Here is a 23,631-nt window from a genome sequence, read left to right as displayed (position 1 = left end):
TCTGTTTTATTGACATTCTGCATATTGCCTGTGATACTGTGGGAATGTACAGTGCTGAGCGGGGTGACTGTTCCCCAGAGGAATCCCATCGCCCGAGGCTTTTAATTTGATGGGGAAACACATCCATGACAACCAGGATATTTGTTATGAGATTAATCTACACCTGTCCAACAAAAATGCCTGCCTACTCAAGTCTAATTTCCTCATCGGCTGGATAGTAGATTAAGTGCAGGATTGATATCTCAAGCTATAGCCGCAATCAATCTGACGTTCCCTTATGTTGAGTATCTCTCCCCAAATTGCCCAAACACATGGTCATATATAAATCATCTCTACACGCTCTGCAGTTACTAAGATCTTAGTTTGCATCCCATAAATGATTCAGTGGCTCCATCATAGTTTCATATCAGATTTTACAAGAGCCCTGGTGGAGGAGAGTTTTGGGTGTGAGGTGGTAGGTGATGTTGTCAAAACACTGCATGGTCTAATATATTTAATTAGGGACTGGATCAGTAGGAATCACTGCAGCTCAGCACAGAACCAGCAGACGACATTAAGAATTTAAGAGGCGAGACTGCAGGCCGAGCGAAGTGTAGTGTGTCCTTTAGGTTCTTGCATAATTCCTGATGTGTTTGTTGTTTTACAGCAACAGTCTGGAGAGCAACACTCTCTAATATTACCATGTACTCATCGCATTAATCAACATGGTTGTTTTCCATATTAAAGCTGGAGAAGGAAAAAGAAAATGGACGTGTCTCAATTCAGGGGCTGCAGCCTTCGAAGGCTGCATTTGAAGATTGATTGCGTCACAACGGCGCGACCAAGGCTGTCCCATTTCGAAGGCTCCTTCAAATGTGGTCAAGAAATGCAGCCATCTTTCCCAGAATTTGGAGGATGCAACTGATGAATCCTTCATGGCCCAGCCTATCACAAGATGCGTTGTGCGCAATAAGTTTACCTGAAAACGGTCCATCAGCCTGAAATATATCAAACAGCAAATATATACATACATATATATATATATAACAATCTCTGGGTCCATGATTTAGGGCTAACTAACTTTCAAGCTTACTCCTTCTTTCGTAAAGCGCAGCTGGTTGCTAGGTAACAGGAACGCCAACAGGTCAGGAACAACTGGTGATGCAACCAGGAAATCATCCACAGATGACACCAAACCAATTCATTTGGCTGATGCAGCCTTCAAAGGACGTGGCCGACGCCGACCGTGAAGGCCATGTCCTTTGAAGGCTGCAGCCCCTCCATTGAGACACAGCTACAGCCTCCCCTGCAGCACTCCCCTCTGTCCTAAGCCCATCCCACCAAACAACACAGGCCTATGCCCACATTTCATACAGTAACCCGGTGTTTCCAGTACATTGATTTAGTTAATCTTACGTCATTGTACAGTTAAATGCAGCTCAGTTGGTCAGGCCCTCATTGCCCTGCTCTCTCTGTCTCTGTTTAACAGGCCACAAATGAAACAGGAACTAGCTAGAACATCCTACCGTGCCTCCACCTCACTCCCCGCCATTATGGACTGCTTCCCCAGGAGGAGAGCTGGCAGCTCAGGAAACAGACTTTTGTTCGGCAGCAGCGCCAGGTCTAACCTGTTAGCTGATCTAGCAGGGAGTCGGGGTTGTCTGGTCCCGTGGAGCTGGGGTTTGCGCTGTCGAGATTTGCGATGCTGCAGCCGCTGACTGGGGCTCGGATTGGAGCTGCGGAGGACAGACTCTGTGCATTCCAATACCCATACCACCATACTATATAGTATGCCAATACATCGTAAGTCATATGCAGTATGCCAAAAATACCAGGATGTTCTACTACATCCAGTCTGATTTTGTAGAATGCAAGCTGCCATGCTTTTCTGGCTATTCTGACCTACAATCCTCTACACAGTGGACGATACGTCACAGAGTCACAAACAGATGAGATAAGTCTCAATGATGGATGACAACGCATTCAAGTAACTGATGACCAGTTGAATAGTAATAAGGGGAATGTTAATTGTTTAAGTGAACAGTAATCATAAATATCACAAACAACAAAAGGATGTAAATATCAAAATAACAATGACAGAGAAATGCAGATGTAATTTCACTGTCGCAAATATGTTAGAATCTATAATCTGGGCAGTTAGAACTTTACAGTTAAACTACACACATTGCAGAGTAACAGCAGCAGAGCTCTCAGGGTTGATCTCCATCCCTGGCAAACTCAGTAAGTGGCGTTTTTCTTCAAGGTAATGGATATAAAAGCAAGAGGGTCAAAGTTCAGGGCGTAATGTTATGTGAAAGAATGTCCCGATTGTGTGCATACTGCAACAGTACGTACTTTTTAAGGGCAGCTGCAGTACCTACTAAAAGTAAAAAAGAAAAAGTATGCAATTTGGAACGCACCTAGTGTTGTCCAAGGCTCTAGCTAATGCTAGCTACATGAACATGAACTATATTGACGATACTGACATGTGTTTTGTTTCCTTTACTGTCACTCTTTTTTGATAAGCCCCTCTTCCTTTTGTGGGTTGCTTTGCAGTGTAGGCAGTTGTTGCCAATGCTGGAACCACAACTTTCTCTGCAGGATTCTCTGTCAGTGAATCAAGCTTCAAAGGAAAGTGCATACCCACAATGGTGTAGTGGTGGTTGACAAGGTGGGCGTACCACTAGGAAGATGGGTAGGTTACCGAGGAGGAAGTGGTATACTCTGCTATATATTCCACTGGTTTTTTGGCTGATAGGTGGGTACACTGTAAACGGCCAGTGAAACAGGTGGTTATATTCCATATACCTGCGTATACACTCCAGTACACCACTGCATGCACATCTGCATTGTAGAACAGCCAAACAGGACACCTTCTCTCTGAAATGACCTGTGATTGGCTAAAGTCTCCTGTCACAACCTAGATATTCTAAAACCTGAAAATGGAGCCAAGAGGAGCAGCAGTTTTCTCTCAGAACACTTGAATTACAATATGTTCAATGTTCATTCTGGGATTTTTGCCCACTGATGCCTTTATTTAACTCCCTACCACAGCTTTAAACTATTTAATTATGTAAGAAAAACCCCTGACCAGATCCACGCTGAGAGAGAAGTGAGGAGGTTGCGAGGTGTTATTGTTAAATTTCCTTTTGCCCACTAATAAAAACACGGTGAATGCTAGATTCCTGAGGAAGTAACGGCCATTTCCTATTCAGTCAAGCAACATAAGAGTGTGTATGATAAAATGAGGAACCACCCCTCACCGCCACCACCACTGCCTGAAACACCAGAAGCTTATCCTCAACACACTCCACCTCTCTCTTCCTACGGCCCTCCCTCATCCTTCTGACTGCCCTTCTGGCCTCCATCTCGTCGGCCCTCTGCAGCTGTATTTCCATCTTACAACAGTGAACCTCCATCGCTCAGGATGGACTCCAGACCCCCCAACCTGCCGCTGCTTCTCCTCACCTGCCTCCTACATTTCTGTAAGGACCCACTGTTGTGCCGCTTCAAGGATAAAGGATGTTCCTTCAGTTAAACCTAATCTCCCGATTCTCACTTTTGTTTCTTTTTTCTTTTCCTCTGCTTTTCTCCAATCACAGGGCAGTGTGGCAGAGGACAGTCATGTAAGTACATTATACTGTATTTCTGAGTCTTGTTTAATAATTGGGCTTGAGGGTTTCTCCTGCGTTGAGACAGTTTCAGGTTATCCGCTGTATTAGACAAGGAAGCTATTTTTACCTTACACAGTTATTTTTTGCAGGAAATGGACATGGTATCGTGCACTCCTGACCTCCTTGATATTTTCAAGTCTTTAATGAGATTCATTGAAGCTATTTTTAATTGTCACAGGTGAAGCTGGGTAATCTTTCAAATCAGTGTGAGTTTGAATTAACACCCCAAATTTTGAGTAGCTAGTATTTGAATCAAAATGCGTGTTTCCTCCTTTCAGTTTTCTTATTGCGTCAGTGTCTATCTTGGCTGTTGTGCAGTATTTTGACATTTTGTAAATCACACTTCCTGCCGAGAATTCAAGTAACAGATTGATACCATCTCATGTGTGTGCACTCCTTATAAGGCTACACATGCCAAGGCAGGGGGGTCATCCCAGTGTTCCCAGGGTCCTCATTGTAAGAGATCAGTAAAAGTCATCTTTGCAGTTCAGATCCATGTTTCAAATGCAGTTTCGATGGTAGCCACTGTGGTGATAAAAATGTGTAGTCAAGAAAACTGTCTGGGCGTAGGTTTCGAGGAGTATAACATCAGTAGGCTAAAAGCTGTAGGTGGGTGATTTCAACATATTGACCCTGAGGAAAATGTTGCTGAGAACATAAAACCCTTTGAAAAGTCTTCTGAATGTGTCATATTAAGAGGATATTGAGCTGGGGAACACTGATACACTCCTCCAGCAGGTAGTTATCTTAGCTTAGCATTAAGACTGGATGGATAGAGGGGGAAACAGCAAGCTTGGGTCAAGGTCTGAAGGTAACAAAGTCCACCTACCAGCACCTCTGAAGCTGAGTAATTAACCTGAAGTCTTAAGCGGGATTTATGCTTGTGCGGCAGACCTTACGCCATAGCCTACGCACATCATCTATGCCGTTATGATCATTCATACTTTTGGGTGGTGTGTCTGTGTCACTTGGTGTTTCTGTGAAATGCTGTAAAGTTTAGTTGATTCAAAACACACATTAAACACACATTAAACATGGCTTAATATCGCCAATTTCAAACACAGGTACACAAATCAGCTTCACTGTAACTCGCAGCATTCACAGACAAACACTTGTCTTTATCTGGACACATTTTCCCCACAAATACAACATGCTAATGTTTTTAGCACAAGCCTATGGCATTTTACATTGTATAAATTAGCCTTGCAGCTAGCAAAAATTTCCTCTTCTTATATTAAGCCAGGGACAACAGCAGCATTTAACAAAGGTAACATTACAAAATTCAACTATATTACAACTCACAAGGTTCACTGACAAAACAACTGTCTTATACTAAACACGTTTTTCCAGACAAATACAACATGCTAGCGCTATTAGCACAAGCCTATGGCATTTTACATTGTATAAATTAGCCTAGCGATGAGCGGAGATTTCCTCTGCTCATACAAGCCAGGATGAATCACACACAAGACTCAAAATGCTATTTTTGTGAAGGCTTTATTGTCTTCACAATTTATTGTTTCTTATCTGAGAAAATAAAGTAAATAAAAGCTTTGTTTCCACTGAGGTAAGTGGTTTCAGCTTACAAAAATAGACAGGAGGTCTACACATTTCTGGGGGGTGCACGTCAGGCTATGCCTTAGGTTATTGCGTACCTACTGTGTAGGCTCTATGTCGACGCAGAGCCTACACGGTAGGTACGCCGTCAATTCAACGCAGAAGTACAAATTCCACCTTATTCTCAGTATGATGTTGCCAGTAACACGCTGACACTCCAGGAAGTTACTTCTCCTGGTCAAGAAACAAGTTCCCAGGAACAGTACTTGGCTCGCATTCAATTTGACTTAGTGGCCAAACCGTGAAATTACAACTCCTAGGTCCATGTTTTGGTCCCAAAAGTCTTTCCCTATTCATTGTGAAAGATATCTGTAAACAACTGGAATTTCATCCGTTGGGTCAGATAACATTTCGACATACAAGGAGAACTCGTGGTTGAATCATTATATCCCTGTTCAAGTTCGTGAGAGGGCCTTAACTGGAAGTTAGACGCTTGGTGGGCGAAGTCTCTATTGTGCTGGTTTTATGGGCACAATGATTCAGAAGATCCAGGTAATGTTATACTCGGGAAGTTGAGCAACTTTCCCATGAAAGCAACTCACCACCAACACTGACAGTGACAATAAAGCCACAGGCTTGTTTCCATTGTGTTCCTGTGGGGGTGGGGCAAGATGCCAGGTCTGGCAAGACCAACAGGAACAAATACAATATCCATATAATTACATACAGAAATAGAAGAATCATAAAAGGGCAACACTGTATGTGTTTTGTCAAGGTCCTTATTCTGAGAGACCATTTGCAAACCATTTCTTCAAAGGTTGTTTAAATTTTCTCTCTGTTTAAGTGAGTTTCAGTGATACTGGAAGTTTATTCAATTTACTTGCAACTAAAAAGGTTTTTTTGCCCATTGAACTTTTGAAATCTGTTTAGCTGTGTCTTGTTGAATAGTGATTGTCTCAGAAGTGATTAAAGTAGTAGAGTAGAGGTGCAAATAGGTTGATTTTGTTACCATAGGACAGAATTAGGCTAGCTGTTTCCCCCTGTTACAAGTCCTTGTGCTCAGCTAAGCTAACCGGCTGCTGGTTGTAGCTTTTATATTTACGGTACAGATATGAGAGTGGTCTCAATCTTCTCGTTTAACCCTCTGAAACAAAGTGGATAAATGTTTTTCTAAAAATGTTGAACTACTCCTTTAAAATTATAGTACCTAGGTGTGTCTTTGACAAAATAATCTTAACTCAAGGTCCACCGCCTAATGTGTATGTACTATTTCTATAGCATCTGAGTTAGCAAGATTCTATCCTGTCTTCTAAAATTTACTTGTTTATACCACTAAATTGTTTTCATAAGCTGCATGGATTTTGTTCAGAGACATTTCTTTGACTTAATGAAACACTACATTCATGTACCACCCAGGACTATAACACCACATCCTGGGTTTGCGTCCGGACTGCTGTCTTAAGTTTAAGCAGCAAAAGCACTATGACTAATTATGTTTAAAAAAAAAAAAAAGAAGAAGAAAATATTATTTAACTAGGAAAAGCCTCTTGAGACTAAAAAATCTCCTTTACAAGTGTGTCCTAACCAAGAGAGGCAGCAGCACATTCAACAAAGTTGCAGACACAAAATAAAAAGTCAGAAATCACAGCATACCAAGAAATCAGGTCAACATATCCTATTCCTTAAATCTACTTTTGAAAACACTAAAAGAGAGCAGCTCCCCGAGACCCAAATCAGACATTGCAGACAAGCTTCAGGGGCAGCATGCCTACAGTTAAAGTCTTTTTTTTTTACCTTTTCAAGACATGTTTTGAGAAAATATAACAAGAGTAGGTCTTGTGAATATGTCACAGAGCACTAGAGCATAGGCCTCTTGTGTGACATAACATATGCATCGACAGTATAACAATGGCACGTGTCGGTAACAATCATTTACTGTCCCTGTTATAGGGCAACTAATCTCGTCCTCTGCTCAAAGGGTAAGCGGCTCCCAGATACCCAGTGTGTGGATACCCGACCCGAGCCCAACAGAACCTGTCGGAACCCCACAGGTCGGGCTGAATTCAGATAATAAATCAGAAATTTTGCTCGGGTTCAGTTCAGATTATTCTCACTTGACGTGTGGCTGTGTTGTGCTATGGCCTATTCAAGGGCTGGAATGTGTTATTTACGTGACAATGACTGATCGCAACACAGGCCAATAGTTACATTTCAGACAGGATGCACCAAGGTGGTAAATATTCAGACCAAACTAATGAAAATGGAGGACGCTAGACAAAACTTGCTCTCAGGAAAGTTTAAAACTGCTGAAAACCATGCAGGGAAATCAGTGTAATGGAGGCATTTCAATTTAGTCATCAATGCAGGTGATAACAAAGCAGTTGGTTTTGTAAAATGTAAAACATGTGGGACTTCAATGAGATACAACAGCAGGAAGACAGGGAATTCCGCCTTGGAGAGAGGTTGCAGGATGTCTGCAGCTGCAGGTGGTATGCAAACTACTATCACTGGCTTCGCTACCACCTCCTCAAAAGAAAATCAAACAGCAGGCCTGCATCGGGCTCTGGTAGAGTTCCGACTTAAAAGCTATAAAGTCTGTCTGGGTCGGGCCAGGCTCGGTTTTAACTGTCTTGGACTCGGGTTGGGTTTAGGTCAGGAAATGTTGTTTTCCCAGTTGTTCACCCAATTTCAGGGCATTTACAGCAGCTGTCCTTCTTCTTCTTCGAGTTAGCTGCTAACTGCAAGTAGCTGTTTTTTTAAATTTCCCACTGTGGGTTGCACACATAACATGTCGTCAAAATGTCACACCTATCCTGCCCATGGTCTTTCCTGTCAGCTGTCCTGTTTATACAGATATTGTTTTGGCACTGTAACTACCTTCTATGGTGGCTTAAAGGCGAGAGTACTCTGTCTCCCCATTCTGCAATCGTATCTTACATACAGAACAGCGAGGTGGCATAACAGGAGACATTCCCACCTTAAACAGGCAGGGTAAAGGGGGCTATGGATAGGAAGGAAGCAGGATAAGAATCGTGTTACAAATAAGGACATGCCGGTGATTAAGTCTACAGATGGACAATGTAGGCCTGCCAATCCTAGCATACAGGGAGGAGCAGTGATTAAAGGACTTGTGATGACCTCAGTGCTCAAGGGTAGACAGAAAAGTAAATGCATGTGTACATAAAACATCACCATTGTCAACTACAAGTACTGAAGCAGCAGCAAGGAGTCTTCTTGTTGCATCAAAAGAAAATCAAGACTTAATTCTGAAATAACAGCCCAGCCTTGGCTTCAGCTTCTGTACAAGTTGCTCAGTGTTTGGCGAAAATTTTGCTGATACATTCAGTATCGACATTTTTGCAACTTGCCAGGTACGTTAATTAGCAACATTTCCTCATTATGTCAATAGAAAATGCAACTCTCTGCATTACATTTCCCTCAAAATGTATTTGCTGTTTCAAAGTCGTTGCATATAAAAGTAAATTTTAGGAGACAGGGCTGCACAGTCATTCGTCGCCTCAGTCACTCTACATCACCGAGCCCAAACTCACAGCAGTACTTTGAGGATGTGGACTAAGTGATTGCTTCGTGGATGTTGAGGCAGGTTACACCGTGCTGTTGTTGCTGAGGGAGAGCAGACGGGATAAATCAACACAGCTCTCCCAAGGGGGCGAAGAGGGTCAGACGCTGTTTGTTGAAGCTTTTTCCTTCCTTCAGCAGCTCCTGCTTACTGTGCAGTAGACTAGAGGCCCGGGAACGCCCTCCCTCAGACTTCACCTTTATTGTGGAGAGAATAATAGACCCTGACTGCTGTATTGTATTTCTGACTCAGCCCCTGATGTTGGTTTTAGATAAACAAGTCCTAATTATTCTCTTTAATACATGTTCATGTTTGCGTGTGTGTATGTGTGTGACATTTGGACCTACAGCATATATTATAGACGACGTTGGCCTCACAGTCCTGCCCAGCAACACAGTTGAGAGCGGGACGCCGGTGACCCTGCACTGTCAGGTCAAAGTCAGCCACGACAACATCCCTAACCTGGAGCACACTTTCCAGCTCACACAGGATGACAGTCCCATCCACTCCGTAACCACCACAAAAGACTCAGTCGTATATGAGCTCAACCCAGCCAGGGCAGCGGACTCTGGAAGTTATGAGTGTCGGGTCACTGTCAAGGACAAGAGCAAAACCAGCCGCAGCCAAAAACTCGACGTCACAGGTAAAGCTTTATATTGGTACAATAGCTTTCTCACACCAGGATTTATTTGTTTTCAATTGGTTAGATTTGTTTGTTATTGCTTTTGTCTGACAAGGGTAGTATAACATGAAAAAAAGTGATAATATACTTGAAAATCTGCCATTTATCAGCATGTTTGGGGGATCAACATAAACTATAGTCAGACAGAATCTAGTGGGTTTTTTTCTCCAACTGATGAATAATTTATGTTACTGGCAGCCATTTTCCACAGTATAACAGAAGACTTAAGACTGGTTTCCTGTATTCTTTTCTACACCTGAAACTTTCTTGAGTTAAATATCAGTCACATTGAACATTCTGGCTGTGTCATTGTTTTGCAAAGCTTATGCCAGGAACAAACGCTAAGATTCTTAAAATATGTCATTCATGACGTGTTCATGGAGTGTCCGATATTAGACATTTGATAGGGAGCTACTATAAAGGGCAAGCCTTAAAGGGGCAAAAAGCAAAATCATTTCACCGCTAGGTTTGCTGTTGTGCACTGCCTGTAGACCAAAACAAAGTGTGTCATGAGCCACACCTCCCTCTACCTCTGCTCTCCACCCCACCCCCCACTCGCCTCGTCTAAACTTAGTTTAGCAGTTAGCAGGCTCAATGACTAGAAGAGCTGGTAGAAGCGCTCCACAGCTGCAAGTTACTCCAGTACCCGGTGGCAGCCGACTTGGCTAGAGCCATCGCCGGATCCCGGCTAGTGCTAACACTGGGAGCTAACGCTAATGTTCCTCCTCTTCTCCGTGAGTGAGAGCGATGTTTTAGCCTGGCTACATTTTACAATGCTAATTGCAAATGTTAGCTGGGCTGCCGGGCTACTCACCTAACACAACTGTAACGCCTGATCCATTGCTGGGACAGAGCCGCTAATAACTCAAGCTCCGGACAATAACCCATGCTACGATTGTAACATTAGATTTAATTGAATTGACATAGTGACATGTGCCTAACGTTACTGTAACACTAATTAAAACAGACATTTGACTTTATGTTGTACCTGTCCAGGAGAAGAAGAGCTAGCTCTGAGTCAAATTGTAGCCCCTTTAGCTCTCGCAGTGCTCTCCACCTTGGAAATGCAAGGCCAGTGTTAATCGGAGTTCTGTCCCTTTCTTTATCCGACAACTTCTTCACCAATGACCGTCGTTTCTTTAGAGGTAATGTCAGATCCCGGTCGTCTTCAGGTGAACGTTTCATTCCGCTCTCCGCCATTTCGCTTCGAATATACGCGCTGCCATTGCTCACTGGCTGTAGCCTTTTATAGGGAGGGAGGGCCAAGGGCTCCGAGAGGAGGGAGGAGGCGGCGATTCACATGAATGTACATGAACGCGCAGCCGGACCGGCTTGTAAACAGTGGGCTGGAGATCAACACAGAGAGAGGGTGTGAGGTCATGCTATACTCCAGATGAAGTTACACCTCTAGTTCTTCACATTGCAATTTTTTAATTCCTTCAGTCTAGAAATGATGAATTTCCGCTTACTGCCCCTTTAACCAAACAAACTGTAAATGATGTCAAAATAGTAATGTGAGTTTTGTATTTTCTTTGAGGTCCTATGATTTAAGGCAAACTTTGGAAAATTCTTATCAGGGATGTAAATATACACACTTTGTGGTAAATGGGTATCTTTGGTATTTTTAAACCTGGACCATATTTCCCATGTTTTTATGTCTAAATGATGTGTGTGAAAAACATTTTTTGAAATTGTCGGTGGCAATTGAAGCTGGCAGCAGCTAAACAGGCTGTTATGTAACCTTTGGGCATCTGTACTGTCGAGGTGCTTCCACAAGAAGTGTTTGTTTTTGCCACTGACAGGCTCAGATTGTTACTCAGTGTGTCTGACAACATTATGGAAAGGATCCCTATGGAGAGACCTTTTTGTTTGATAATAAAATCCTTTTTGTTTAAATAGCCCCAAAATCACCATTGCCAAACCTACCAGACTCCATTTAAAGAAACAATTAAGAGCATTGTTTCTTTGCACGTACAGAGCCAGCATATTATCACATCTAACTGGGTAATTTAAGGCTCTATTTCAGCCAAACCACAGTTGGTGATTGTTGGAAAAGTGAAAACACAAATTAAGATGGCTTTTGTGTCTGGTGGGTTTGGTGATGGCAATTTTGGGGTTGTTCGTGGTTCAACAAAATGTTCTACCTCTGTAGGGATCCTTTCCATAATGGTGTTAGACACTTCATAACAATCATAACAATCTGAGCCTGTCAGTGACAAAGAAAAGCATTTTTAGTGGACATAACTTGATGGTGCACATTTGCCCATTACCTTCACGTTATAGCCTGTTTCTCTGATGCTGGCTGCAGCGCTCTTTCTCAATACTGGACCAGTTTCAAAACACTTTCAACCAAACACTTTCAGTACGGTACCTTTGGAACCAAAACTAACCCTTCAGACAAGGTACCTAAACCCTAGCGTTTCCACTGCAAACAGTACCCTTAAATGTGGGCGGGGTTGTTGTCACTCACCGTATTTCCTCATTACCGATGACACAGATGGAAGTCAGCACCTTGTTTATCGTCCACAGAACGAGGCAAAACGGGGACAGTACAGAACGGTTCCATTGGTACCATCCACAACTTTTCACAGTGAAAATGGAAAAAAAACATACAGAAATGAGCTAAAACACACAAAACCATGGGTATGGTTTTTCTTCCTCATTGTCTGTAGTGATTTGAGAAAGTTCTTCAATACAGAGTTTTCATACTCACACCAATGCAGCTCATACATGTGTATTATTATGTCTTAACAAACAACATCAGTAATGGCTTTACACTGTCCTGTTGGGTTTTCCTTTCCTTAGGCCTGCAGACCCCTATTCTGTATTTGAATAAGACTGCACCCTATCAGGGTGAAGAGTTCACAGCCACCTGCAGTGCTCCGGAGGAGAAAGGATCCCTCATCTTCCGGTTTTACCAGAGATCTAGGGACGGAGCCCTTAACAGGATAAAGCAGCCAGCGCCTAGTGGGAACACATCTGAGACCACACTGGTCCTGAGAGAGATTGGAGACAGCTTCCTGTACTGTGACTATGAGGTCAATTTGGTTTCTGGGGCCAGGAGCTCCAACCGCAGCAATGAGATTCAAGTGATAGTTAAAGGTGATTAGTTCAAGAGCCATTGTTCTTTCAGGAAAAGATCAGATTGCTTAAACAGGCTTATGTAATTGACTCCTCTGAGCTGTGTCTTGCAGGACTTTACATTTCCCCGATCATGAATGTGCTGCCCTCCAGAGAAGTCTTTGAGGGTGATGTAATAGAAGTGGTCTGCAAAGTGGTGAGTCCACTGAGGAGCATTGAAGTATTCCTGACAAAGGACAGGAGGGTCCTCAAGCAAGCACCGGTCAGCCTCAATCATCGATTCATCGCAGAAGAAGGCGACTCTGGGAAACTCGTGTGCAAAGCAGAGTGGGGCAACGTGCAGAAAGAATCCAGTCTAACTATCACAGTTAAAGGCAAGAACTCTTTGTCATGAAATTTATTAGCCCAGCTGCCAGAATAAAGTCATTGTACATTTCTGCAAACCATGAATCCATGACATTTGAATGTTTCACACGTATCATATCATGGTTCTAAAATTATAAAATATTTAAGTTGGAGACGAAATATAACAGTCTCTGTCAAGTGGAGGTGATGGTGGTTGGTTTAGCACTTTGGCGAGACGCCTGCTAAGCTGCAGACTTGTTTTTCTTCAACTCTTGGCAGCATTTCCAACGTTTTTTACGGCACCGAACCTGCATCTTTTTTTTTTTTTTTTTTTACCAAATCTGGTTATTAGCTCAGGTCTTTTGCTGCATGTAATCACCTCTTTAAATATCTTTTAAAAAAACTGGGCATAATAAGGCATGTATTACCTCTAATAAGGCACTGTTCTTGCTTTAGATCCAGTGGCTACAAAAAGCATAAGTACTGGCTAAAAAGTGCATAATAAGGCCCAGATAAGACAGAGTGCTTTTTGCAGCTCGTTTATCTTTTTTAAATTGTTGTCCGTATGTGAGAGGCCTTTCCCATATAGTACACTGGTCACAGGGAAATGAATGAAATCAAAGAGTTTTGTGAGGGTGCATGAACACATCAGAAAGAAGAGAAACACCAGGGAATACCACCTGCTGGTCCAGCAGCTTCACCTGGATGATGGATGGTTCAAGGCTCATTTATAGTGAGTCAGGGACAGTTTGATCATCTGCTGTTAGTTGCTCAGCCAAATTACAGTTGGTAGAGTGTTAGAAAGTAGCTGTGGTGACAGTTTGTTCAGGTCTTGCAGCTTGCCAAGGACGATGTTGAAAGTGAGCTAATGTTAGCATCGCACAAACCATGCATGCTACTACACTGAACAAAAATATAAACGCAACACTTCGCGTTTTTGCTCCCATTTTTCGTGAGCTGGACTCAAAGATCTAAAACTTTTTCTACATACACAAAAGACCATTTTCCTAAAATATTGTTCACGAATCTGTCTACGTCTGTGTTAGTGAGCACTTCTCCTTTGCCGAGATAATCCATCCCACCTCACAGGTGTGGCATATCAAGATGCTGATTAGACAGCATAATTATTGCACAGGTGTGCCTTAGGCTGGCCACAATAAAAGGCCACTCTAAAATGTTCAGTTTTATCACACAGCACAATGCCACAGATGTCGCAAGTTTTGAGGGAGCCTGCAATTGGCATGCTGACTGCAGGAATGTCCACCAGAGCTGTTGCTCGTGAATTGAATGTTCATTTCTTTACCATAAGCCATCTCCAAAGACGTTTCAGACAATTTGGCAGTACATCCAACCGGTCTCACAACCGTAGACCACGTGTAACCACACCAGCCCAGGACCTCCACATCCAGCATGTTCACCTCCAAGATCGTCTGAGACCAGCCACCCGGACAGCTGCTGCAACAATCGGTTTGCATAACCAAAGAATTTCTGCACAAACTGTCAGAAACCGTCTCAGGGAAGCTCATCTGCATGCTCGTTGTCCTCATCGGGGTCTCGACCTGACTGCAGTTCATCGTTGTAACCGACTTGAGTGGGCAAATGCTCACATTCGATGGTGTCTGGCACGTTGGAGAGGTGTTCTCTTCACAGATGAATCCCGGTTTTCACTGTTCAGGGCAGATGGTAGACAGTGTGTGTGCCGTCGTGTGGGTGAGCGGTTTGCTGATGTCAACGTTGTGGATCGAGTGGCCCATGGTGGCATTGGGGTTATGGTATGGGCGGGCGTATGTTATGGACAACGAACACAGGTGCATTTTATTGATGGCATTTTGAATGCACAGAGATACTGTGACGAGATCCTGAGGCCCATTGTTGTGCCATTCATCCACGACCATCACCTCATGTTGCAGCATGATAATGCACAGCCCCATGTTGCAAGGATCTGTACACAATTCCTGGAAGCTGAAAACATCCCAGTTCTTGCATGGCCAGCATACTCACTGGACATGTCACCCACTGAGCATGTTTGGGATGCTCTGGATCGGCGTATACGACAGCGTGTTCCAGTTCCTGCCAATATCCAGCAACTTTGCACAGCCATTGAAGAGGAGTGGACCAACATTCCACAGGCCACAATCAACAACCTGATCAGCTCTATGCAAAGGAGATGTGTTGCACTGCGTGAGGCAAATGGTGGTCACACCAGATAATGACTGGTTTTCTGACCCCTCCAGACCCCCCCAGTAAAGCAAAACTGAACATTTCAGAGTGGCCTTTTATTGTGGCCAGCCTAAGGCACACCTGTGCAATAATCATGCTGTCTAATCAGCATCTTGATATGCCACACCTGTGAGGTGGGATGGATTATCTCAGCAAAGGAGAAGTGCTCACTAACACAGATTCGTGAACAATATTTGAGGGAAATAGTCTTTTGTGTATGTAGAAAAAGTTTTAGATCTTTGAGTCCAACTCATGAAAAATGGGAGCAAAAACAAAAGTGTTGCGTTTATATTTTTGTTCAGTGTACTTGCTGTCATTGCCACTACCGCTGCTAACTTCACCTGACTGGACAATAGAAAAAAACACCAATGATGTCGGTCACTTTTTCCAGACTAAGTTAAACTAGAGACGTTAAGGGCACTCTTGCGAAAGCACAAGGTGCATAAAGTTGAAAAGCGGAAGGTGCTTAGCAACACAAAGATAGTAAGCAAAACATGTCATTCTCGCTGAAGAACTCTATAAAAAGCTGCCCCACACTGCTATAACACACTCTGTCTGATCAGGGAATAATGCATTTCTTACAAGTGCTTACAAATGTCTTATAATCTAGCAATAAATGTTTTATTAACACCTATATAGACTTATTAACACATAAAATGTTTATAAGCATCTTACAGGGACTTATAAGGCCCTTATTACCTACCATTACAAGGACCTTAATATAAAGCGTTACAGCCTTTTCCATTTTCAAAATTTAAAAGTAAACTACAGTGTATAATGCTTTATTTTTGCTGTCCCACTTCAACAGAGCTGTATTCAAAGCCACAACTGACTGTGATGCCCACAGACATCTTTGAGGGAGACCACTTCAAACTCACCTGCTCAGTCTCCATTCATGTTCCTGAGAAGATCAGCAATAAAAACATGAAGTTCTCCATCTACAAAGATGGAGTCAAACTCACCAGTGGAGACACATACAGCACTGTGGCAAAACCTATAAAAAATGGCAAATACACCTGTAAAGCCCAGGCTGCTACTCTTACGCACAGCTTTGTAAAAGAAAGCCAAACCCTTGTTGTGAAAGCAAAAGGTGAGTCATCTAATGCATGAAATTGAGCATCATAGCTCTGAGCATCACTGTGCTAGCTCTAAATACAGCCTCACAGAGCTGCTGGTGTGGCTGTCAACTCTTGTTTATCTGTGTCTTGTTCTTTTTTGTCACACTGACTAACTGGCCAATTATCTTTTTCCTCAGTTCCTGTTTCAAAACCCATGCTGAGTGTGGTGGGGGGTACGCTGGTGTTGGGAAAGCACTTCCAGCTGCTCTGTCAAAGCGACAATGGCACTCTGCCCATCACATACACCCTGCATGGCCCTAACAAGCCGTATGATCCCATGGTGGTGAGACAGCCGGGGCAACAAGCCATCTTTAACTCCTCACCCATTAAAAAGATTTCTGACTTAAAAAGCTTTAAGTGCCATGCGCAAAACAGTCCAAACAGGCCTCCCATGAATGAAACAGGGGTGCAGCTGCTGCATTTAAAGATCATAGGTGTGTTGGATGATTGATCATTTGAATAAACTGTTGTTAACATGGCGTACTGCAGGTCTAACATGCATTTTACTCTATGCAGAGCCTGTGTCAGTACCAAAGTTGACCGTGCTCCCCAGCATGGGGGTCGTCTCCGAGGGCCAGGACGTGGCTCTTGTCTGCTCTGTTGACAGAGGATCTCCTCCCATCAGCTTCATGTGGTACCTCACTGAGACAAAGAGTGCTCTCGCCTTCCAGAACTCCAAGGAACAGGCAGCATCCTTCTACATCAACAACGTCAGACGTGAGCACCAAGGGGGATACTACTGTATGAGCACCAACGCAGCCAACGAAACCAAACAAAGCCCCACTGTCATGATTGGAGGTGTGTTTTATCTTCAAGTAAAGGTTAGAAAGTCCTTGTTTGTGACCCCTCACTCTGAGGCCTTAAAGCAAACCACAGTCAGCATTTTGTTGCTAGCACTGTGTAGCCATAAGCAGGCACCTGGGCAGCGGCCAAAACTGTGAAAGGCTGGAAAATAAATTTCAGTCATACTTAAACGGGATTTATACTCGTGTGGCAGACCCTGCACACGTCGCCTATGATGTTGTGAGCATTTATACTTGAGTGCAGTTAGACCTCCAAAACACTAGTTTGCAGCAGGGTTAGTGTGAAGTGCTGTAAAGTTTTGTAAAGCATTGTGTGCAGATGAACGTTGTTTGACTTCCCCCGGAGACGGAGGCGGAGATCCGGGTGCTGGCAGCAGCACGGGGGCGAAGCCAAACACTGTTCATCTGCACACACTGTGATGCCACACAGCTGGTTCAATATCAGCAAAGTTTCCCTTTATATTCATTGTCTTGTGTGGCGATCAGCAGTGATGTGGTGGTTCACTTTTACACTGTGATCTGTAGCCTATAGTTCGGCTTTAGCTTCTAACTATCTTTGTCTTTTTAACCTGTTGTTGCTGCTGAGTCAGTTTGACATCCTGGATATATCCTTCAAACACAGACTGTAGACCCCTCTGTCTGCTTCTCTCTGAAATCACTCTTTCATTTCTTCAAATATATGATAATATTTCTTCAGGGAGTGCAGTTAGTTACAGCGTGGGCTCCATGCTTACTCCGGCAGCTTGTCAGACCATCACAAAGGGGCGGGGCTTAGCAAAAGTTCAATTCAAGTTAGTGAGCTGCACAGAACATTTAGCTGAATCTTTCTAAGGAATGGATTCTGTTGATTTAGTACGCCTATAAAAATCCTTCGCCCATCACTGAAAGGTAAACTACATTAAGCAAAAATTTTGATGTCTGCGCTTTGTAATCAAATAATAATATAAGTCATACCCATCCATATATTTCATTCAACTGCAGTGAAGATGGCTGGCTGGAAGAAAGGCCTCATCGCTCTTGTGGTCTTATGCATCCTGTTCATACTGGCAATGATCCTCATTTTGGCCTTTAAGAGACGCCTCCTTATGTTCAAGAGGAAAAGAACTGGCGAGCTGTCAGTGTGAGTAACGTTTCTCATGTTCTTATCAAAAATCAGAGTTTTTAAGGTCAAGCAATGTGAGCAATGAGAGTAGGTGGCATGGTGACGCCCATGCACTTTCCTGTTTTAATAAGCCGATTGTGTGTTGTGGTCCACCTCCTTTTAGGAAGTCGGCCGGCACTAAAGTGGAGCGGCTGAGCCTCACCCAGGCGGAGGTCAATGAGGCTGCCAACGGTAAAGGCTCTTGTCAGAAATACACAAATACTGTGCTGCAAATCCTACTCTACAGTAAACTAATTTTTAAATGATGTCTTAGTTTTAAATGCATGAAACTTGTGATGTAGATTGTACTGAGCCAACAACTGAGACTGGTGCTGTTTGTTTGTTTCTGTGTAGTCACCCCAGGCATGATCGGAAAGAGTGTTTGGAGTGAACATACATCAGGCTCTGGTGAGTTCCTGGCTTCCCAACCCTGTCTATGATCCTCAGCCCTGAGCTTACTAGTTGCTACTGAAGACCTTGATCAAAAAAACAAGTCCGAAGTACATCCATTCCATTTTTAAAAAATGCTACGTCATTTTCTGTAAAAGCTGGTCACTGTAGTTTTTAGCAAACGTTATTCAGAAAGGAGTAGCTATTGCATTTGTTGGGGACTATTTTCAGCTGCGGATTAATACACATTTTCACTTCCATCCACCTTTTTATGGAAACTTCAAAATAAAAAAAAAATGATATAACCCAAAAAAGATTTTACACCTGGGGGAGGTAAAGAAGTCAGTGTATTGATACAAGGTAAATGCAACAAGGTGCAATGGAAACAGATTTAACAAGCAAATGATGACATGCTGTCATGACCTACTGTCATTGCATCGGCCACTGCAAGCTCTCTTTGTCATCTCTGGATGGCTTTTAACACACTTATGTAAGCACACCTGGCTGTCACCAGAACTCTTCCAATGTCACAATGATGTTGTTTTATTAGCTGGAGGCAAAATAGGATTTTCACCACTGGGCTGTAGGCTACATGGGAGTCTTAAAATGTCGTTGGGAGTCAGAATAGAAGGAGTCATGGCTCAAAATTCAAATTTTATCACATACCAGCCTCCACTGGCCGGCAACAAAAACGAAGACAACTATGATTAAATGCAATTAGGACTGAATGGACTGAATGGAGGTGATCATCAAAAATGCTCACATGTGCAGCGCACACTTCATATCAGGTTGGGGAAAAAGTATTTCCTGTTGTAGGGATGAATAACATTATGTGTATTAAGGGTTATCATGTCTACCTCATCAGAAACTGGGGAGGGATTAAGAGGAATAATGGATTTCTCTGTAATGTTAACTTTTTAGCACATTAGCTAACGTTAGCTTTGATAGGAAACAGTGTCGTCCTCAAGTAATCAACCACAAAGCTTCCTGTGACATCATCCATCCACTGAGTGAGAGCATACGGGTCGACCAGTCTGGTCCTGTTGGTCAGTGTTTACTTATGCAAGTAACACTCATGGTCCCAGAGAGTGAGTGACCTGACATGGTGCATTCAGAAATTCAATTTGATGCTGTACATTAAAACGAGAGTCCTGTTGGTTAAAGAAACGGAGCGTTATATTTCTATATGAATAAACATATGGTTAAGTTAATCACACATTCACTCCACTCGGTGCTCTGCTGCTCTGACAGAGTGCCCAGACAGAGGGCCCAGAGTGTTTGTGCCAGAGTGCGCCCATAGTATTTCTGAACGCAGTAACTGTGTCATTTTCCTCCATTGTCTAAAATAACCCAACAGAACTTGCTAGCTAACACTAGCTAAGGTCTGTGGAGAACTCTTTTGCCTCCAGCTAAGCCCTGCCCACCAAAAAACGTCACACTCTTTACTAATAGTAAAAGGGTCTCTTCATATATTGTTTTCCTTTGTTTGAGGTTTTACTGGCGCTCTTCTGCAGTAGCACCTGGCGCCACCTACTGTTTATCTTTGTTTAACAATGCTGGATGGAAAAACGTGTAAATTTGCATTTAATTTGATTTTCTGAAAATTTGGTCAAAATGCACAACTCGTTTGTTTGTTTGTTTTTAATAACAAAAGAAAATGTGGCTCACTGGTGTATCCTTTATTAGTTTTTGGACAACATTTGAGCTATAGAGACTTTGGCCAAGCAGAGAATACATGTTTGTAGGCACAATTGATTGTTAGGTTTGAAAATGAAGAAAAATATAGAATATCATCAGCACTATCCTTTAGATATTACCTGATCTGATTGCTATACTGCCATATAGCAGACTGCTATACTGTTTTATTTAAAGTAATATAAAATGCTATGAGGTTTAACTTCAGCTTGCTGCTGTGTTGAACTGCAGAGTCTGACGACCAGAATAGTGTGACCGCTCCGGAAAAGCCGCCAGAACCTCAATACACTGAGGTGCAGACCAGACAGGCAGATCCAAACAGAGGTGAGACTGCCTCTGAATTTTAATATTAGCTGAACTTAAAGGAACAGTTCACCCACAAAATGATAATTTGTATATCAATTACTCACCCCGTGTTATGTTGAATCCATGAAGAAAACTTTGTTTGTCTTGCATCCCTCTACGTCGAACAAAGAATCCAAACACGGATAAAGTTCTTGATGAATTAAAGTCATAGGGGTCCACGTTTAACTACAGTAAAATTATATCAAACATTTGTTTACAAATTCTCACACAACTTGTGCAGTATAATCCAAGTCTCATTTATCCATTTGTATGGTCAGTTTTTTCCAAACACATGCATTTTCGTGAGTTCAAATGCACATGCTCGCCCAAATACATGTGTTTGGGAGGTATGGAACGTACTGACTTGGATAATACTGCATGAGTTGTGCGAGGGTTTGTAAACAGATGTTTTGATACAGTTTTGCTGTTGTTAAACACGACCCTCGTTTACTCCAGTTCATCAAGAATTTTCTCCATTTTTGGATTTCTCGTTCACTGCAGAGACATGTACAAAACACAAATTCTTCTTCATGGGGTTAACGTAACACAGGGTGAGTAATTGGCATATAATTGATTATCTTTGGGTGAAGTGTTCCTTTAAAAACACTGTCTAATATAAATATGTATTTGTTGTTGACAGCTCTGGTGAAAGTGGGCACAGACACGGTGTACAGCGAAGTGCAGAACTCCAAGCAAGGTACGACTAACATCCTGCTCTTACACGCTTAATGTGAGTGTGGAGAGAGAAATCAAGCCCCTCGTTGACGTTTGAAAAAGAAAAGCGCCAGGAAACAGGATCAGCTCTGACTGTAAACATCTGCATTGTTAGTGAAAGAATGTCCTACTAAAACAGAAGGCCCAGTCGCCAGGTGTCCACTTCCTGCTTTCGTCAAGGAGAACTTCCTGTTCAAACAATCAGAGCCAAACAGCATGTACATCCGTTTAGACTTAGTGAGCAACACGTTCCATTGTGTCAAACTCACGGGGGAAAATCTCGACCATTGTTCATTCATTGGCTCCTAATAACTCCTAACGGTTTAAATGTCAACTGATACAAACAATGATGCAGCAGAAGTAAAGACAAACAAACAGGCATGTTTTTTGCTCTATGTTCTCCAGGACAAGATTTTCTTCTAGATAAAGAGTGTATTAATTCGTTTATATTACTGTATATGTGTTTGATGTGATAAGCCCTGTGTGTCCTGGGATGTGGGAGCTGTTCTTAGGAGTGCTGATGACTATACAAGCCCTCCTTTAATCCTCAGACTCCTTTAGTTTCCTGAGCATGTCCTCTGGCTTTGTTTTTGCAGGTGTTCTAGAGCAGGCCGATGGTGTAAGTAGAAACACACACATACACACACACGTCACGCATACAGTGCATGCACACCATCGAGAATAGGCAGACACACACTCATGAATCTGTTGTTTCTTTGCTCAGAGAGACCTCTCATGGACAGACACAGTGCAATAAACAGAAACCCTGTGGAGACCGTTTTGATTGTTTGTAGACAGGTAACTGACAATTAAACACTAGCTAATGCTTTATTTACTGGTTTGTACCTCTGTGATTAATGACTGATAATTACAAGAGAGTGTCCTGGAAAGAACCATGCAGTTTGGCACTAATTACGTTCAGGTAATACACTCTTCCAGGTAATTAATATAGAGGCTGTCAGTCATAAATTAGTCTACAGGCAAACATACAGAGCAACATGTGTGAACAATAATATTTCCTATATCCTCCTGAGATCCTACTTCCTCATATGAGGACTTCACATTTTGCATTTACTTGACCTTATACTTTATTCTACTTAACTTAGACCTGTTGTCCTCGTTTGTGGACACTTTTTGTGCCATCTAGTGGCAGTAAGAGCACAATACACTAATCCATGTAAAAACAAGATGGCAGCCATCTCTGCCAAGTCAGTCTGCAGCTCATCCCGATGCAAAAGTGGACAAGGTCCAAAACCTGATCACATTTTATGGTTGAAACTTGTTTATTTTACTATTGTCTCATTTGAGAACATTGGGACTTAATTATCATTGAAAAGTTTTCATTTTTTATACCTATCAGATCCTACTGATCCCAAATAGTTCATGTGACCAGTACAGACACGCATGTCACACAGTAAACTTTCAGCTGGTCTCATCTATAATAAGAAACCAAGCTTTCATTAACTCTTCACATAAGCTTCATATGTCACTGTTTTTTTCCCATCTCAGCAGGGGTCATTGGAGTATGCACAGCTGAATCATGACACTGATCCCCACAGTGACCACGGTGACCACGGTAACCATAGTGACCACATTGTCCAGGATGACCACTTAGATGAGATTGACGACAGCGTTCACATCGAAACCGCCGACCATGGGGAATGAAAACACAACCCGACGCCAGATTGTTAAGAGTATTTATTCCCTTATTTATCCGGCTCGTTAATGCAGCCGGAGTCTTTTGTTTCGGAAAGACCTTAAACAGCTCTCAGCATTTATGTACTTTTTGCAATGCTTTGCAACGAACATCCCACACTGTCAATTCACTCGCTTTGCCTTTGAAGGGCAAATAAAATGTTTTTGTAAGTTGAAGTGTTTCTCTTTCCTTCTCTGCTGGTTTTCTTGCCAAGACACAGAGAGAGGATGTGTGTTGTAACCACAAAGGAAAAGAGATTCAAGTCTGTATCCTTCCACTGGTGGCAGCGGTGACAGAATCTGAATAGAAAGAGGGGTCTTTGAAGTGAGCGGGGTACTGATACTGCCTCTTTAGTGACAAGGTTGAGACTCCATTCATCAGCTGTGTGAGGATCAGAGCTCTGTGTTTAAACCACTAGAGGACAGACTTCAGGCAGCGCTGTGTGGAAACTTAGTGCCATCTGGCTGTGATCTCACTCACTGTGAGCAGAGCTTGTGTTGTCACAGCATCGGTTGCAACACAGATATCAGTTTCAGTTTCCATTATCTAAACTTTAATTGAATGATATAACATGAACATATTCAAGGTCTCTATACACCAGATATGTTTAG

General features: G+C 42.6%; 1 protein-coding gene across 4 annotated transcripts; it reads left to right on the top strand.

The window, feature by feature from the left end:
* Positions 1-3,288: 3,288 nt before the first annotated feature.
* pecam1a (platelet and endothelial cell adhesion molecule 1a) lies at positions 3,289-23,196 on the top strand. Of its 4 annotated transcripts, none has more exons than XM_049560860.1 (16): positions 3,301-3,464; positions 3,582-3,605; positions 9,140-9,433; positions 12,278-12,574; positions 12,667-12,927; positions 15,927-16,208; positions 16,374-16,670; positions 16,753-17,034; positions 18,021-18,159; positions 18,305-18,372; positions 18,535-18,588; positions 20,497-20,589; positions 21,251-21,307; positions 21,921-21,943; positions 22,049-22,122; positions 22,834-22,970. In XM_049560860.1, exons 1-15 carry the CDS (start codon positions 3,407-3,409, stop codon positions 22,079-22,081), a joined length of 2,262 nt encoding a protein of 753 aa, XP_049416817.1. In that variant the 5' UTR covers positions 3,301-3,406; the 3' UTR covers positions 22,082-22,122; positions 22,834-22,970. The 4 variants fall into 4 exon arrangements, with proteins under 4 accessions (XP_049416815.1, XP_049416817.1, XP_049416818.1 ...); XM_049560861.1 differs by having other exon boundaries at positions 22,837-22,951; XM_049560858.1 differs by lacking the exon at positions 22,049-22,122 and having other exon boundaries at positions 3,289-3,464; positions 22,834-23,196.
* The last annotated feature ends 435 nt before the right edge of the window (positions 23,197-23,631 follow it).

Source organism: Epinephelus fuscoguttatus, linkage group LG19, assembly GCF_011397635.1.
Source record: "Epinephelus fuscoguttatus linkage group LG19, E.fuscoguttatus.final_Chr_v1".
NCBI lineage: Eukaryota > Metazoa > Chordata > Actinopteri > Perciformes > Serranidae > Epinephelus > Epinephelus fuscoguttatus.
This window is presented reverse-complemented; position numbering and strand designations above follow the sequence as displayed.

Bases quoted from the DNA above. Each gene is read 5' to 3' on its own strand.
- pecam1a (XM_049560858.1), top strand. From the start codon at position 3,407: ATGGACTCCAGACCCCCCAACCTGCCGCTGCTTCTCCTCACCTGCCTC. The intron at 9,434-12,277 runs GTAAAGCTTTAT...TCCTTTCCTTAG, and splicing joins CCAAAAACTCGACGTCACAG to GCCTGCAGACCCCTATTCTG. The intron at 12,575-12,666 runs GTGATTAGTTCA...TGTGTCTTGCAG, and splicing joins GATTCAAGTGATAGTTAAAG to GACTTTACATTTCCCCGATC.